Consider the following 16089-nt stretch of genomic DNA (forward strand, 5'->3'; position numbering starts at 1 on the left):
AAAAACTCAAAATCAATTAATTCAAAAATTCATAACAGCGTCCTTGACCAACCTGAATTTGTCGTCGGACAGTGTGGTTAAGTTAAATTTGACGACTTCCTCTCCGCCGGGCTCGACGATGTTTTTGATCTTTTCGAGTTGGTCTGGAGGCATCTGAGTCAACTTCTCGATGATAGTCCTCATCTCGGTTTGGTCTTTTTCTTTGAAGACGTTTTCCTCGGACTCTCTGAGCGATGGAGTCTCTGTGGAGAGTTTAAAGTTGATCTTCTCGGAGTCTTTTTTGTTCTTTTTGATCTTTGTCTTCTTGATGAGTGGAGGTTCTTTAAACTCTTTTGACTCATCGGTGGGCTCTGCTCTTTCAAGGATGACCTTTTCGATCGAATCTTTCAACTCTTCTTGCAGGCGAGTGATCTCATCTTCAAGGAGATTCTTCTGTTGAATCAAATTGTCGCGCTCCCGCTTGTACGCATCGATCTCATTACACCTCTCTTCTGTTAAGACGCGCTTCGCATACTTCGCAACTAACATCTCAATCTTCTTCTTCTTGATCGTCGAATCATCACCAAAGAGACCTCTCCCTTCCCGCTTTCGCTCTTTTTGGACGTCCTCCGGTAAAACATATTGGAGCTCAAACTCTTTGATGGCTTCAAGACACATCGAAGCTATAACGGCAGACGGCGTCCCTTCCCCATACGCCTCTGCAATGGTCGTGAAAAGCTCTTTAAACTCACTGATAATGGATACGTCGTTAATTTCCGCGATCTCGTCGATCTGCCGTTTGACGTCCATGTTGTCGTCGAAGTACGCGATGTTGCAGTTGTCTTGTAAATACTTCAAAATTTCACTACTCAAGAAATCACAGGTGCGCGGAAGGTCACTCTCGGTAAGCAGCGCACCCCGCTTATCGCGTTTTGCATTCATTGAGCTTTTCTAGTTACCTTTTTAAACAAAAGGGTGCCTGGCATTTTCTTACTTTTGGTCGTTTAGGACTCTCGAAGTCATCGTTTCAACTTCACATTTGTAATCAATTATCGGCATTTGCCAGTCTTGTTGGTTCTTTATTCAATTTGTGAAAACCACTTAACTATTAATTTTAATTGTTTTTATTATAATGTTCTATTTGTCGACTTCCCGTTTTTTGAGTGCTTTTACCTCTGATTTTCTTTTTTATTTGTAAAATACAGGAAAAATGAAAAATTGAAATAGTTCGGAAAACCGCAATAATTAGACTGAAGAGCGGAAAATTATCGAATTTTGGAGTTGCGAGTATAAAAGAGTTTGAGATAAGAGTCAAAACCTAAAAATGAAACCATAGAAAAGCTAAACGAAACTAAATGAACTAAGTAGTGATTTGATGGAGACTGTGTCGTTATTAGGTGATAAACATGTAACACCCGGAGACGTCGTTTATTATGAGGAAGGGTGTATTCCAGGCAATGGGATCAGTGTGAAGGGACAAGACTATGTGAGCAATGTCCACGGTCTTGTCCATCGTATCAACAAATTAGTGTGTGTTGATCCGATTCGTTCGAGGTACTCTGGAGATGTCGGCGATGTGATTGTTGGGCGAATTGCGTCGATAGGACAAAGTGCGTGGCGGGTCGACATCAATGCGAAAAACAACGCAGTTCTTCAACTGTCGTCTGTTAACCTTCCCGATGGCATTCAACGAAGACGAACAGCAGATGACTCGCTTAACATGAAGTCGTTCTTTGATGTCAACGAGTTGATTTGGTTTGTTTTTACACGAAGAAATGAGTCAGTTCTCTTCACTAACTTATTAGCGCTGAAGTTCAAGCCATGAGTGGTCAGTCAGGTCTTCAAATTCACACTCGAAATGAAAGATATGGGAAATTGTCGAATGGGATGTTACTAGTCGTCCACCCTTCTTTGATCAAGCGGTGCAAGTCACACATCTCATTCTTCAATTGTGGAGTCAAATTCATATGTGGGATGAACGGATTCATTTTCATCACTTTTGGAAAGGAACCAGAAAAGACTAACGCACACTTTGAAAAGCTCTCTCGCGTCGCAAACTGCGTGAGGATCTTACAAGACAAGTCGATGCTGATCAACGGATTCATCGTCGAACATTTGTATGAAATGACTGTCAAAATGGGGATACCCGTCTCGGACATGTTACTCAAAAAGCAACAAGAAGTGATCGTCTCGCAGTACATGGAGGAAATGTCTTAATGCAATTGAATGGTTTTAACTATTAGTTTCTTTATTAATAGTTTTGAATTAAAAAGTATAACAGAAATACTTGCAATGCACTGTGAGGAAGTCCAAGAGACTAAAAAGGAAATGCAGGAACGAAAATTTTAAGGGAAGGAAAGGGAATTAGGTCGAACTGAACTTGAAACAACACTCACTATGAATGTCTCAAAAATGTTCCTGCCGCTTGCGAACAAAGTGAACGAAAGCATCTCCACGTGTGTCGAGAATGCGTGTTGCGAGAATTCAACGTGCGCTCTCCTCACTACTGATATAGCAGGTGTCAAAGACGCAATGAACGAAATAGTGAACATTACTGAAAACTTGGTCAGCACGGAATATGAAGGCTACGACAACGTCAGTGGACCAATTAAAGAGAAGCTCTCGGAGTTAACAGAAAAGGAGAAACTATTAGTCCCATCTATACCAGCGAAAGAGTTGGTCGATATACTGATTGTTATCAACACCGATGTGACTGCACTTGTTGTCATAGCAACCATCTCTCCATACCTTCGTATATTCCATGAAAAGGACCAAACACTCGATATGATGAAAACCATTAAAAGTGGTGGAGGGGACTTAAAGACTATTCAGGACGTCTGTGCAGCAGCGTCTGAAGTGAGTGCGATGCTCAAGATGCTCGACGATCTTTCTGAAGACCAGAAGTGTGTTGTCGAGACGGCTCGTCTTGAGCTTGAAAAGACCATTGACAAAGCCATCACCACTTTAAACAGCTCACTCAAAAATAGTTCAGACTTAATCCCAGCACTCACACCCGTCGACACAATGTTACACACCGTCACCGACATCATCGCGTTAATTCAAAAAGAAGTCGAAAAGGGGGTCGAGGAGTATGTCGACAGTCAAAAGAATTTCATCAAAAAGTGTGCTGAAAAGGCTCAGAGCATCGATCATGTCATTATTTAATTCAATTGGGCGACACACCTCTCATGAACTCGTTAATTGAAAACAACTCGTTAATTTTGATTCCACTGATCTCTTCCGCCGGTCGAATAAAACTAAAAAATCATTTGGAGATGGCAGCAGCAATGGCCTTTTTAAGTGGTGGGGATGTCGAAGAAGGGGCGAGCTTTGCGTCGGAAAATCCGTTTGAGAAGTGTGGACTTAACTTGTCAGTTAAAGTGCGAATGATATGTTTTGCGTCGACTATAGGAATTGGTATGCTCATATTAATAATCATGGCAGCAATCTTCTCTGTTCTCGGAGATAACGGAGGAGTCTATTTCTTCATGGTAATGGAGGTCATTGGTGTGGCGTTTCTCTTGGTGTCGTTTGTTCTGCTGGATATTATACGCTAATAATTAATTTATTATAAATAAACTATATTTGTGAGATGTCACACACTAACAAGAAGACCATTCTTCTTATATGGGTTCTTCAGTATGTTGAAGAAAATCATCCACCCATTCAGAGTGATTGCACTTGTTACCGTCTTGTTGTGTACTGTTCTTGTTCTGATTCTTGCGCCTGTTATGGGGGCTGACGCTTACATGTTTGTCATCTTCGGAACGATCGGGGAGATCTTTGCCGCTGCGTTCTTTGGTATCTCACTGTTGCCGTGCTTTGACGCACTCACAGGAAGATGCTGTGGAGGATTCTTTAGCACCGCCGCTAAGTGAAAGGTTCGAAGTTTTGGGGTTTCCAGAAGTAATAGATTTTATTAAGGAAAAGTTGTTATATTTATAGATCTATAAATATACTTTACGGGTTACATTTATAGAATGTACAGTCATGCTCTATATATAGAAATAATATTTAAGAATGAAGAGAATAAGAAATACATTCAAGAATGAGAACAGTTAAGTGTGTGTTAGTGGGAGATGGTAGTGTTGGGAAGACATGTATGTTAACTAGTTATACAACAAATGCATTTCCTGTTGAGTACATTCCTACTATCTTTGATAATTATAGTGCAAGTGTTATGGTCGACTCTAAAGCTATTAACTTGGGGTTATGGGATACTGCAGGACAGGAAGATTATGATCGACTTAGACCACTGTCTTACCCTATGACAGACGTTTTTTTAATTTGCTTTTCAGTTATAAGTAAAGTATCATATAAAAATGCATGTACAAAGTGGGTTGAAGAAGTGAAACATTATTCGAGTAATGTTCCTTTTATTTTGGTAGGCACAAAAAGTGATATGAGAAATGAACTTAATGTGAATATTGTGAATAGTGAAAAGGCTGATAAAAAAGCTAAAGAAATTGGTGCAGTAAAATACTTGGAATGCTCTGCTCTGTCTCAAAACAATTTGAAATTTGTATTTGAAGAAGCTATAAGAACGACTTTCAACCAAAAAAAATCAAACAACGAACATTTTAAACAAAAAAGATGTTTGATCCTCTAAATGTAATTCAATTATTTGTTCAATAGTTTTTTTGTAATTTTTTAATTAATCAGTAAAGCGTATTATCTAATAATAAAAATAAAAATCATTTAATTTTATTTGGCTATTAATAGTCAAAATAATCTACTAATTATAATATAATATTTTATTATCTGTATATAACAAACTTTTTTATTATATTTATATTATAAAATAACCATTTAGAACTATCAAAAAGTGGAATTTGATATTACAAAAAATAGAAGATAAAGATGTGTGTATAATATGTATACACATACTATACTTATTAAATTAAAAACTAAAAAAGAAGACATCGATGGAGACTGAAAACGTTTTGAAATACGAAAGTGCAAGCAAGTTGGGTGATATTGGGCGGCTTCCTGTTGTGAAGAAAGACAAGTGGACGATATGCAGTCATGGGGATGGGGATGGTGTGTGCAGTGCTGCGATAGCATTGAGTGTGCCGCGATTCAAGAATGCGGATTTGGTGATCACACATCCGATGGGGATCAACCACGACATCAGAGACATTGAGACAAACCTTTTCATCAGCGACATAGCACTTGATGCGCGGACGTACATGTTGTTGTATGCCAAATTTGAGAGTCTTCTTGGCTTGGGATATCAAGTCATCTACATAGACCACCACAGATTACTTGGAACTCCACCTGATGGGATGGAGATGATCAACGATGAGAGTGCGTGTGCGAGTGAGCTAGTCCACAAGTACTTTACACGGCGAAATGAACTTCCTGAGATGTGTGATTTGTTAGCGTGTGTTGGGTGTGTTTGTGATTACATGGACGAGACAGATTACATCACGGACGTGATGAACAAGTTTGAGAAGCGATCTTTGTTTCTCGATGCGGGTATCATGGCACAAGGTCTCTCTGTTTATAGGAAGAAGGAAACAAAAGAACACTTTGTCAGACAACTGGTGAGTGGATTGATCCCTTGTGAAATACCAGAACTTGTTTATCGTGCGTTGGAAGTGTCTAAAAGTGATAAAGACGCACGTCGAGCAGTTATAGAAAACACATGTTGCAGTGAATACATTGCGTGGAGTTTGAATCCGCCGTGTGGGAAGTCGAAAGCAGCACATTTTTCGTGTTCAACAAAAGAGAAGATGGTGGGTCTTGCCATCTTTTACTACAAGCGACGTAAAGAGAAAGAAGTTCCACTCTACGACTTGTGTTTCAGAGGAACATCAACAGTCGATTTGCGAGAGATCATCACACCGCTCGCACTCTTCCTTGGTGGGTCGGGGGGTGGTCACGCAAATGCGGTTGGCAGTCGCGTTCCTGTGTCAAAGTTGCCACTAATGTTATATTATATCGACGTGCGAATGAAGGCGTATTTCAAGTCAAAGACCTACACAAACCTCCCACTCCCAAACAACGACGCAAACGAGAAGTTCGACGAGAAGATTTACAACAACTTCATTGACATGAAATGTCCTTTCAAAGATGAGTCATAGACTTCATTTTCAATGTGATTTAATGAATTTCTTTATGTATTGAATGTGTTGTAAAATATATAATATCATATAATAAATTATATTATATATTTATAGATAAGAACCAATGAAAGTAAAAGTGACTTATTGAGTCTTCTTTATGTCTGCCTCTTCTTTGTTCACATTCTTCTCAGTCTTTTCTTCTTCCTCATAGTCTTTGAATTTCATTACTTTTGGAGGGACAGTGACTTTCTTCTTCAACACCAAACCAGCACCAATAAATCCAGCAAGTGCAATACCACAGAACACAATAGCCTTCATCAAATCAGTTTTGCCGAAGAATATGATAGCAATAAGACACAAGAGAATGAGAATAATAGAACAGAACATCCCTCCAAACATTACTTGTTGTGGCAAATTCAATTTGTAGTCAACAGATTTGCCTTCACAATTGCCTAGGAACGTATTCATGTTATCAATGATCTCTCCATCAAAGAAATTGTTGATGACATACCGAGCTATACTCTTCTCTAAATCTTTCTCCATCCCACTGAAGGTCCGTTTGCCCGTTCGTGTGATATCTGCCTTCTGTGCACCCGTCCCCGTGTATTCATTCGACATGTAATCCCCATTGTCCGCCCACAAATTAACAAACATCGAGTTCAGTGCTAAGTTCTCGATGATGGTGGTGTCTTCTTTCAAGATCGCAACATCTTTGTCTCGTAAGAAGTTTTGTGCGGTCAGTCGGCCAAACACACTTTCACACACATTTGTTCGATCTAAGGAATCAATACAATTCACCCTAAATATGCCTTTCTGTGTCGTTTCAAAGACCCCTTTCTTCCATAGAAAAGCACCATAATTCTCTTTCTCAAATATCTTGTCCATGTACCCAATCAACTCGCTCATCTTTTTCATTAACTTATGGAAGTCGACACACTCAATACTAATTTTAGGGTTACTCAATTGATGCACAACTTCTTCATATTTCTGACCCAAACGAAGCTCAGACCCTTTCTGGTCCACTAACGACACCGCTTTTACAGTGTCATATCTCTTTAATACTTCTTCAAAGTGCTTCCGCATCCCTTCGACATTCTCCGTCTCATCTTTGCATATCGCAATTTTGGGTTTGTACTTGAAATTGGGGACTTGTGACCAGCGTACCGGCACACTTCCTCGTAACTGAACATAACTGCAAATGTTATCGCCGACTATGACGAGCTGCTCTGTTTCAACGTGATTAGCACAGTTCCCGTTCTCATCAACACCTCTTGTGTAAAATCGTCTTCCAACGTGTTTATTGGATCTTCTGCTGATCAAAACAAGCTCCACCTTTTTGATTACGACATTAGAGACGACGTCGGGCTCAACAGCACTTTCAGCTTTACCAACAAACCCACAGATTAATGGTAATTTATAGTACTTATTAACTATATCATCATTGGGGAATCTCTTGACTAAATTTGCATTCCAAAGGTACCTTTCTTCGCAATTGGAATACACCAAGTTGTTGTCCTTTGGTTGTTCGTAGAATGAACGGGTCAAGTCATACGTGTAACTGAAGAAGAATCCCGGAAGGGAGAGAGTTTGGTCGATCACTTTGTGGTGATGCAAAGTGTCTGCCTCGACGGTGTGCTCAGTGATTGGGACGATCTCGTACTTCTCGACTTTAAAGAGTTTGTGGGAGAGGACTTTAGTGATTAAAGTCTTCTGTGTAATGAGAATAAGGTAATCGACGGAATCTATTCGGTGGATTCCAATGATGCCGTCGGCCTCAATGACTCTTTCAGGGGTGTTAAGAATCGTCACCTCTTCAAATGTAATGTCTTGTGTGACTTTACTAAGAACAACGCTTTTCTTACTTGCTATCTCAAAGGAACTGTCCGCTGAGATAACAACTTTATCGGCAAAGATATACACTTTGAAGTGATCAGAAAGTCCAGATGACATGGTTTACATTTTCAAGTTTATGAACTGCTTTACTTGGTGAGGAATTCAGTGATTTTATCGGAATTAAAAAGGTGGGAGTTCGTGGAAAACTCCCTTTTATATGTGTGTATTGCAAAAGAATTGCCGATATACTATTTAAAAAAACTCTTCGAATTTTTAATTTGTTTTAATAAAAAGTTTTCAACTTATTCAAAAAGTTTCGACAACACGAAGTTAATTAGTACAATTGCAATTTCTTTTTCAAATCATCACTTTTCCACGTTGGGAGAGCTTGGAAGGCCTCTGGTGTCATTCCAAATACCGTTTGGAATTCTTCGTCTGAAAGGTAAGTCTCGAGTGATTGTTCGTCGATGCCTTTTTGGAACTTCTTGTTGACAAGGTCGTCGTACGAGTACTTGATGAAGTACTTCTTGTACTCGTCGACGGCATCGAGTGTGTTGTCGTTGACACTACACTTCTGCTTTGCACCTTCTTGCCACCCATGGAAATGTGTTGTGAACACGTATGGCTCACTGTCTTGACTGACCAACTTGACTGGTCGCTTTCGCAACTCCTCACTCTTCCCCTTCTTGACATATTCAAGCGCCGCACTCAGTGCAAGTTTTCGTGTCTGGACTGCACATTTGCTTCCAACCCAGATGTACAACACATCAACCGTGTCAAGCAGAATTGCGTCGTTTGAGTTGAAGTGGTCTTGGGAGTATCTGACGTGCTCTTCACAGCGCAGCTCACCACTTGATGTTGTGAACTGGTACAGCCGGTCATTGTACATTGCGGTCGGCTGCGCCACAGTCGACTTTCCTCCAATTGCCTTCACAAAGTCGTCTGTCTCACTGCCTTCTTCTATCTCGATAACGTGTTCACGTGCAAGACTTGTGTGGTGTGTTCCGACATTGTGTGCGTATTCAACGTACTTCTCGTTGCGAAGGCGACCCTTCCAGATGAATGCAGTGTCTGTGGTCAACACAAGGAATACGCCATACGACGACAATTTGTTTGGTGACACACTCACTTGGACTGCCTTGATGTATGGCTCTTCACGACCACGGATGTCATACATCACAACATTTGCTGTCTCAGTCGTGTACTTCCCACTCTCTACAACAAGTCGCCCATTGAACATCGTCATGAAGTGCCGCGTCTCCATGTTCTGTACAACACGAATTTCTTTTGTTTCGGACTCAATCGTCTTGTGGAGATCAACTGTCAGTCTTGCACACGTTCCTTTGTCAAGAACAGCACACGTCCGCCCTTGCCAGAAGTACAGCAGCACCATATCCTTTGCCCACACTTTGTACGTGTACACCACAATGTAACTCTCTCCACTGTACATCCGCCCATTGTCGCTCTGCTCTACCTTCTCCTTGTTGAACCCATTGATGCGATACACATCAACATTCCCATTCCCATCGTCTATGAAGACCTCCTTCTTCTCTGTAGGAGGTAGCATCATCTTGTCATAATCTACACCATTCTGCATCCCAACTCCCTTTTTATATTCAATTCCTTTCCCACTCGATATGTCCACCTTCCCACCTATCGGAACACTCGCCCAATCACTGAACCGCTCTTTAAACATCACACTCTCACCACCAGGATACTCCTTGTATAATGGCGCCATCCACTGCATGCTCTTTCGCTCATTATACATCCCCTCTACATACTTCGTGATCTTCTGTCGAATCTTTAACGAACACTTGTTCCCTAGCCAGAGAAACATCTCCGTCTCGGTGTCTAAAATGTAACACTGCGTCATCTCCAGAAGACTCTTTGTCAGTCGATTCCTAGCATCAACCACTTTGTCCATTGTTACGGAGTCACCCATCACATCATACTTCACCCATAACAATGACACGCTCTGTGCGTACGACACTTCTACAACAGTATCTACAACACCATCATCGAGTTTGACTTCCCCTTGTTCACCAAGTGCCGTCCAGAATTGCTCAGTTTCTTTGCCTTCGTCCACAACAACTTGTTTGCTTCCAACACGCTCTTTGTCTTTAATCCGTTTGGCTACATCCATCGCTTTACCTTTTTCCATTCGATTGCATTTCTTCCCATTCCACTGGTATATCACTCCACTGTTCTTTCCCGGATCAAGCACAAACGCATCGCCAGAGTTCAATGACTTCAAACTACACTCAACTTGCTTCACATATGGACGGCGCTGCCCTTTCACTTGGAACAGCCGTTTCAAATTGATGGGATTGACCTCTTGCACCGACTCAGTCTCAACATTGTTCGCCTCGTTCTCAACTCGTCGCGCTACAAACTTCTCTCGCTGCTTGAAGATCTCATCAATAGATACACCGGCTTTCATATTTTCATTTAAGTTGTTCTTTGGGGATATTTCGAGTGGTGTTACAGTCTCTTCAGTCTCCGTCTTGGCATTAAGACTGTTTTGGATCTGTTTCAGAGTTTTAGTTCCCGCTGTGCGGAACTTTCTTAATACCTTTCTATGAGCTGTTTTAATGAGTTGCTCATCTTTGATATCATCAGTGATTATTTGAACGTTGTTCTTATGTGTTGTGTCATTTAGTGTTATTTGATCAATTTTGTGACACGTTTTCTTCTCTATAAAAACAGTTTCTAACTCGGGCGTTAACTTCTCGTCTGGACTTGGAAGTGGTGTTGACTCTTTTGCGACTTCTTTAGAGTCAACGGACTCTTCACTGCCTTTCAGGACTTTCCCTTCTTGTGTTATACCATTTTCTTCAAGTATTTTGTCTTCTTCTAATTTGGTATTATCTCTTGGGGTGTTGTTTTCAATATCACTACTCAAAGCCAAAATGTGTTGATCTGTCAAAGAAGAGTCTTTGACTTTGTTTTCAGTCTCTTCCTCTGCTTCTATTTGAGTCTGATCACCATCTTCAAGTTGAATTTCTTCCTTGTCATCACTCTGAATGTGCACTTTGAAGTCTTCCATCAGAGTAGTACTCTCCATTAATACTCTTACAGGCGATGGACTCTTTTGTACTTTAAAGTCTGATGTTCTGTCCTCATCTAAATGAGTTAAATTGACTAAAGGACTTAATTGAGCTTCTCTGTATTCTTCATCACAGCCATGTGGTCTGGATTTGTAATTTCGAAGAATCATATAAGTACTTAGAAACACACAGAATGTAAGACATGAAAGTACAGAGACGGCATAGAGCAAGACTTGGTCGAAGAAAAATGCTGAAAAGAAACAGATGAGTGATATTACTCCTGAACACATCATACTGAATATTACAACGTTCATTGTTTTGTTTTTCGACATCGTTGTTATGACTTGCTCAACATTATTAAACAATTCATTCATAATGTTATTCATTCGCTTCTTTTTTTTAGTTTGTTTGAAGACTCCAACTTTCAGAAGAAACACAAAATTCGTCACAATTACTCTTTTCTTATCTAAAATTTATTTGTGTTGTTTTGTTCACACTTTTCTGCGATGAAAAACCGTAGAATGGTAATAAATAGCAATTTGTGTTCTATTCAAAGACTATTTGACTTCTGTCTTCTTATATCTTATAGTATAAAGGTGTTATTTTCTTCGGTGACCACCGATTATGGAAACTTCACAACCCTACTAGAGGTATCTCATGGTCATAAATGCCGAAATTAATATACAAAAATGGACAAAAAATTCTTTTGAGTTGCAAGAGGGTGTCAAAAGAAAGTTCACTTTTCTCTGTTAACAATTAAATTCATTAAAAAAAGTACCACCAAATGAACAACAAAGAAAAGAAAAAACTCTATTTGGCTAATTCTTCAGCTATTTTGAAGAGATCATCCTCTCTTCTATCAATCAATGTATTAAACTGCCGTTTCATCTTCTCGTGGTCTTGAAAAGTCGATTCCAGTGCTCGAGGTGGCTTTAAGGAGTAAAATTGAAGTAAATAGTCCGACACCTCGACTTGCGGTTGTTGCGAATACCTTTGTGATGACGGTGGGGTGTTCATTGAGGAAATGTTATTTGAATAAATGAGTTCGAAGAGGAAGAACACAAACAATCAATCACACAGCTCCATCCGCTTCGGGTCATTTCTCCTCATGAAATCTTCTATGACCTCAGATGGCTTTGTATAGACCACAAGTTCCTGAGACGGTGCTTTCCAAAAGACTCGATCGACAAACGGCGAGTTAACCACACCAATATGTTTGAACTGTTTCATAACCTTTGGCTTCCCAATACTACACGTCTCCATTGGAGTCATCGTGGTATCTATTCTCTCTTTTGGAAACACTATAAGTCTTTTTTCTGTTGTTGGTTGAAGAGCACTTGGGGCTCGAAGAGTGGGACAGATCCCAAAGAAATATCTCGTCGATGTCTTTGGTGGAATATACTCGCGCGCTTCAAAATCTTCTGGCATCCTCTTTCTTATTGTCGTTATCATTTAAATAATAGAGTTTTCTTTGTTCCTTTTATATCGATTTGTGCACACGTAAAGACAACATACCATTCCGCATGACGTGGATCCTATTTTCTATTTTTATTTTTGAGAAACTATAATTATATGGTTAATGATCTATTATTAATAGTAATTGTTATTAATAGTTTTTCTTTTTTTAAAAGAAAAACATTTTTGGTATCTTACATACAATTCTCACTTTTTCAATTAGTAATTAATTATATAGTTTTATTATTATATTTTTGTCAACATTTTATTTTTTTTGGAAATAATTTATATAAAAAAATATTGTTAATTAATAAGTTATTTATTAAAAAATTATTATTAAATGTATTAATTCCTTTTAAGTTTTTTTTTCTAATATGTAAAAACTTTTTGTTATAATAAAACAAATGTTATTCAGCTATTTTCAAACCAATAATATTCAAACTTCAAACTTTTTTTTATCTTAAAAAAAAGTATTTGAACCATTTTCATCGTTCCGTCACATAAAAAAATGACAAACCAATAAATTCTAATAAATAATTAGAAATGTATTGTATATTACAAAAAAGAAAACCATCTACAAGTGAAATAGTTATAAAACAACCCTCAAAAGAAATGATGAGACAAAAAAAAAGAATAGTAAAACTTTAAAAAGAAAACTAATGGAGTGTGTGAATGAAGTCCGGTATATTGTGAAGAGTAAAGATCGTTGTGAGAAAGTCGTCCGTCAACACTACATTCGTGACGACATCTCATGTGGTCTTCGGAAGTGCTCCACATGTCGCCAAGAGAACATGCGATTGATTGGAAAGTCGGTGTATGCTATCTTTGATCATAGTGTCTTATTACAGCAGTCCGATGCCCTTCAGACGGACAGTTTGACTGATTTCATCATCTTGCAAACAGCGCTCAACTACGTCTCTAACACTTCCAAACAGATTTATAAGAAAATACGACAAATGATCGACAACGACGAGAAGTCGGTCTTCCTTTTCCTCAACGAATTTTTCAGAGAGACGTATGTGATGTCGCACACTGAAGAATCGATCCTCCACAGAGACGCGCGTGCGTATGTCGCTGCCGTTAAGTGGTTGAATACTCATTATTCGGTGAATGGATGCTCCGTAGTCTTAGTCACAAACACCGCGGAGAGGAAAGCAGACTTCATCGCCAATGGCGTCAACACGATGACGTTTACCGAGTACGTGGATATGTACTACAAGGATGACACACTCCTCCACGACAGAATTATACAACACGTTGAAACAGGAAATACCGTCCTCTTCAAACCCTATTTACCACAAGAAGTCCTTTTGAAGGGGATTTCGGAGAAGAAGTACTTCCAAGGGACTGTGAGAATGAACCGCTTGAACTATAAAGAGGCGACTGTATACACATTACAAAAGGAAGAGATATTGATCAGTGGTATTGACGATATGAATAGAGTGGTCGAAGGGGATGTTGCCGTAATCGAATTATACCCACGAAGTCAATGGAAGAAAGAGTCGGCTGTGATATCAGTAGCACAAGAAACAGAAGGCGAAGCGAAAGATAAGAACTCTGTTGTCGATGTGACACAAGACGTCGAGGAACACACCCCCACAACCGATCAAAACGCAATGGAAACAGAAGGGAATCCGACTGGAAAGGTTGTTGGTGTCTTGAAGAGGAACTGGAAGCCCGTCCCTGGTTATATCAAGAAGGAAATTGGAGGGAATTATTCGACGAACTTGCTCTTCTTACCGACGAACAAGAGTTACCCACCCATTCGTATTAAAGCAAGAGACCCTGCTCGTTTGGCATCACAACGACTTCTTGCAGTGATTGATCAATGGGACACAACTTCACGCTATCCAACGGGACATTATGTGGCAACGTTAGGAAACGTTGGAGATCGAGCCAGTGAGACTGAAGCGATATTGGAACTTCACGACATCCCCCACTACGAATTTCCAGAAACGGTGTTAAGGTGTCTACCAAAACTTCCGTTTGAAATTACAGACGAATATTTGAAAGGGAGAAGAGATTTCAGACGATGTAACGTGTGCTCGATTGATCCACCAGGATGTAAGGATATTGATGATGCGTTGCACTGCAAACTCCTGCCGAATGGCCACTTTGAAATTGGTGTCCACATTGCAGACGTCTCGTGCTTTTTGAAACCAAATACAACGATGGACGAGGAGGCGAGGAAACGTGGAACGACTGTGTATCTTGCGGACAGGAGAATTGATATGTTACCGAAGCCGTTAACGGAAATTGTGTGTTCGATTACTGAGAAGACCGACACATTGACATTTTCAGTGGTGTGGGAAGTTGATGCGAACGGTGAAATCATCAATTGTGAATACACCAAAGGGATAGTGAACAGCTATAAAGCGTTTGCGTATGGAGTGGCGCAGGGAGTGATCGATAACAAGGAAGACCAAAGCGACAGAGCCAAAGAGCTCCGCGCGTTGTTGATGATATCAAAGAAGTTGAAACAGAAACGGCTTGAAGCTGGTGCGCTTGTACTTGCGTCGAGTGAAATTAGTATTGAGAAAGACGAGAAGTACAATCCCGTTGGTGTGAAAGAGTATCAGACGTATGAGACGAACTCGATGGTAGAGGAGTACATGTTGTTGGCGAACGTTTGGGTTGCGAAGAAGATCTATGACGCATTCCCACAATGCGCGCTTTTAAGAAGACATCCGCCACCCGACGAACACGCGTTTGAATGGTTATCGAATGTTATGAAGACAAGAGGACAAAAGCTCGACTTCTCGTCGTCCAAAGCACTCTCCGATTCGTTGGCGAATTGTGAGTCAAGCAAAGATCCAGTGGTTGGGAAGATCATGAGGATATTAGTGACGCGGTGTATGCAACAAGCGAAGTACTTTTCAAGTGGGTATTTCCCGATGAACGAGTATCGACATTATGGGTTGGCGTGTGACATCTACACCCACTTCACTTCACCTATTCGTCGATATGCCGATGTTCTTGTTCATCGGTTCTTGGCTATGGCGATAGGGTTTGATCGAATTGAGTTGACAATTACAAAGGAAAGTGTGAAGGAGATTGCGGACAACATCAATTACAGACATACAATGGCACAACATGCTGGTCGTGAGTCCATTCAAATGTACACACTCATCTTCTATAAAGATAAAGAAGTTGAAGTTGATGGGTATGTGGTCAGAGTGAAGGGGAATGGAATTGTTGTGAATGTCCCGACATGTGGGTTGGACGTCATCGTTTTCTTGGATCCAAAACTCGGGTTCCAAATCAACGACAAACAAAACGCCGTTCACAACGGAAGGATGAAAATTTCGGTCTTCGACAAAATCCACGGCGTACTCAGCATCGACAAAAGCAATGAGTTCCAACTCAAACCAACACTCAAAATCACTTCCCCAGTGATTGAATAAGTGAATTGAATGGCTTTTATTTGAATAATTTTTAATGGTTTTTAATAGTAATTATGTTAATAAACGATAGTATACAAAAATTTTATTATCGTTCACTCCGATTATAATTAATACTACGAAAAACACTAAAATAATTGGTGATGTGAAGTTCACAGTGAACGATTTATTCATTTTGAATCTCCGTCTTTTTTTGGAATTGAACACTTTTGGAATTTGAGAAAATTCCACAAAAAATTCTCGACTATTTTCCCGACATATTACAGTCGTTTTCATCGAAAACTATCGAAAAAAATAATATGAAAA

General features: G+C 39.8%; 10 protein-coding genes across 10 annotated transcripts; 6 read left to right on the top strand and 4 right to left on the bottom strand.

Annotated features, from left to right (window-relative positions):
• Positions 1-21: 21 nt before the first annotated feature.
• Positions 22-921, bottom strand: EIN_424910 (hypothetical protein; the record flags this gene model as incomplete). Its single annotated transcript, XM_004256492.1, has 1 exon — positions 22-921. One exon carries the CDS (start codon positions 919-921, stop codon positions 22-24), a length of 900 nt encoding a protein of 299 aa, XP_004256540.1.
• A 433-nt stretch (positions 922-1354) lies between these two features.
• EIN_424920 (exosome complex exonuclease RRP4, putative) lies at positions 1355-2196 on the top strand (the record flags this gene model as incomplete). Its single annotated transcript, XM_004256493.1, has 2 exons — positions 1355-1734; positions 1785-2196. 2 exons carry the CDS (start codon positions 1355-1357, stop codon positions 2194-2196), a joined length of 792 nt encoding a protein of 263 aa, XP_004256541.1.
• A 180-nt stretch (positions 2197-2376) lies between these two features.
• On the top strand, positions 2377-3144 carry EIN_424930 (hypothetical protein; the record flags this gene model as incomplete). Its single annotated transcript, XM_004256494.1, has 1 exon — positions 2377-3144. One exon carries the CDS (start codon positions 2377-2379, stop codon positions 3142-3144), a length of 768 nt encoding a protein of 255 aa, XP_004256542.1.
• Positions 3145-3254: 110 nt separating this feature from the next.
• On the top strand, positions 3255-3857 carry EIN_424940 (hypothetical protein; the record flags this gene model as incomplete). Its single annotated transcript, XM_004256495.1, has 2 exons — positions 3255-3508; positions 3593-3857. 2 exons carry the CDS (start codon positions 3255-3257, stop codon positions 3855-3857), a joined length of 519 nt encoding a protein of 172 aa, XP_004256543.1.
• A 170-nt stretch (positions 3858-4027) lies between these two features.
• EIN_424950 (RAC GTPase, putative) lies at positions 4028-4588 on the top strand (the record flags this gene model as incomplete). The annotated part of the gene is made up of 1 exon (XM_004256496.1): positions 4028-4588. One exon carries the CDS (start codon positions 4028-4030, stop codon positions 4586-4588), a length of 561 nt encoding a protein of 186 aa, XP_004256544.1.
• Positions 4589-4904: 316 nt separating this feature from the next.
• Positions 4905-6065, top strand: EIN_424960 (hypothetical protein; the record flags this gene model as incomplete). Its single annotated transcript, XM_004256497.1, has 1 exon — positions 4905-6065. The coding sequence occupies one exon, from the start codon at positions 4905-4907 to the stop codon at positions 6063-6065; it is 1161 nt and encodes a 386-aa protein (XP_004256545.1).
• A 123-nt stretch (positions 6066-6188) lies between these two features.
• On the bottom strand, positions 6189-7997 carry EIN_424970 (recessive suppressor of secretory defect, putative; the record flags this gene model as incomplete). The annotated part of the gene is made up of 1 exon (XM_004256498.1): positions 6189-7997. The coding sequence occupies one exon, from the start codon at positions 7995-7997 to the stop codon at positions 6189-6191; it is 1809 nt and encodes a 602-aa protein (XP_004256546.1).
• A 217-nt stretch (positions 7998-8214) lies between these two features.
• Positions 8215-11301, bottom strand: EIN_424980 (Gelsolin precursor, putative; the record flags this gene model as incomplete). The annotated part of the gene is made up of 1 exon (XM_004256499.1): positions 8215-11301. The coding sequence occupies one exon, from the start codon at positions 11299-11301 to the stop codon at positions 8215-8217; it is 3087 nt and encodes a 1028-aa protein (XP_004256547.1).
• Positions 11302-11995: 694 nt separating this feature from the next.
• EIN_424990 (hypothetical protein) lies at positions 11996-12379 on the bottom strand (the record flags this gene model as incomplete). Its single annotated transcript, XM_004256500.1, has 1 exon — positions 11996-12379. The coding sequence occupies one exon, from the start codon at positions 12377-12379 to the stop codon at positions 11996-11998; it is 384 nt and encodes a 127-aa protein (XP_004256548.1).
• A 662-nt stretch (positions 12380-13041) lies between these two features.
• On the top strand, positions 13042-15786 carry EIN_425000 (exosome complex exonuclease RRP44, putative; the record flags this gene model as incomplete). The annotated part of the gene is made up of 1 exon (XM_004256501.1): positions 13042-15786. One exon carries the CDS (start codon positions 13042-13044, stop codon positions 15784-15786), a length of 2745 nt encoding a protein of 914 aa, XP_004256549.1.
• Between the last annotated feature and the right edge of the window lie 303 nt (positions 15787-16089).

The sequence above is a fragment of the Entamoeba invadens genome (assembly GCF_000330505.1).
Source record: "Entamoeba invadens IP1 unplaced genomic scaffold scaff_1105074724993, whole genome shotgun sequence".
NCBI classification, from domain to species: Eukaryota; Evosea; order Mastigamoebida; family Endamoebidae; genus Entamoeba; species Entamoeba invadens.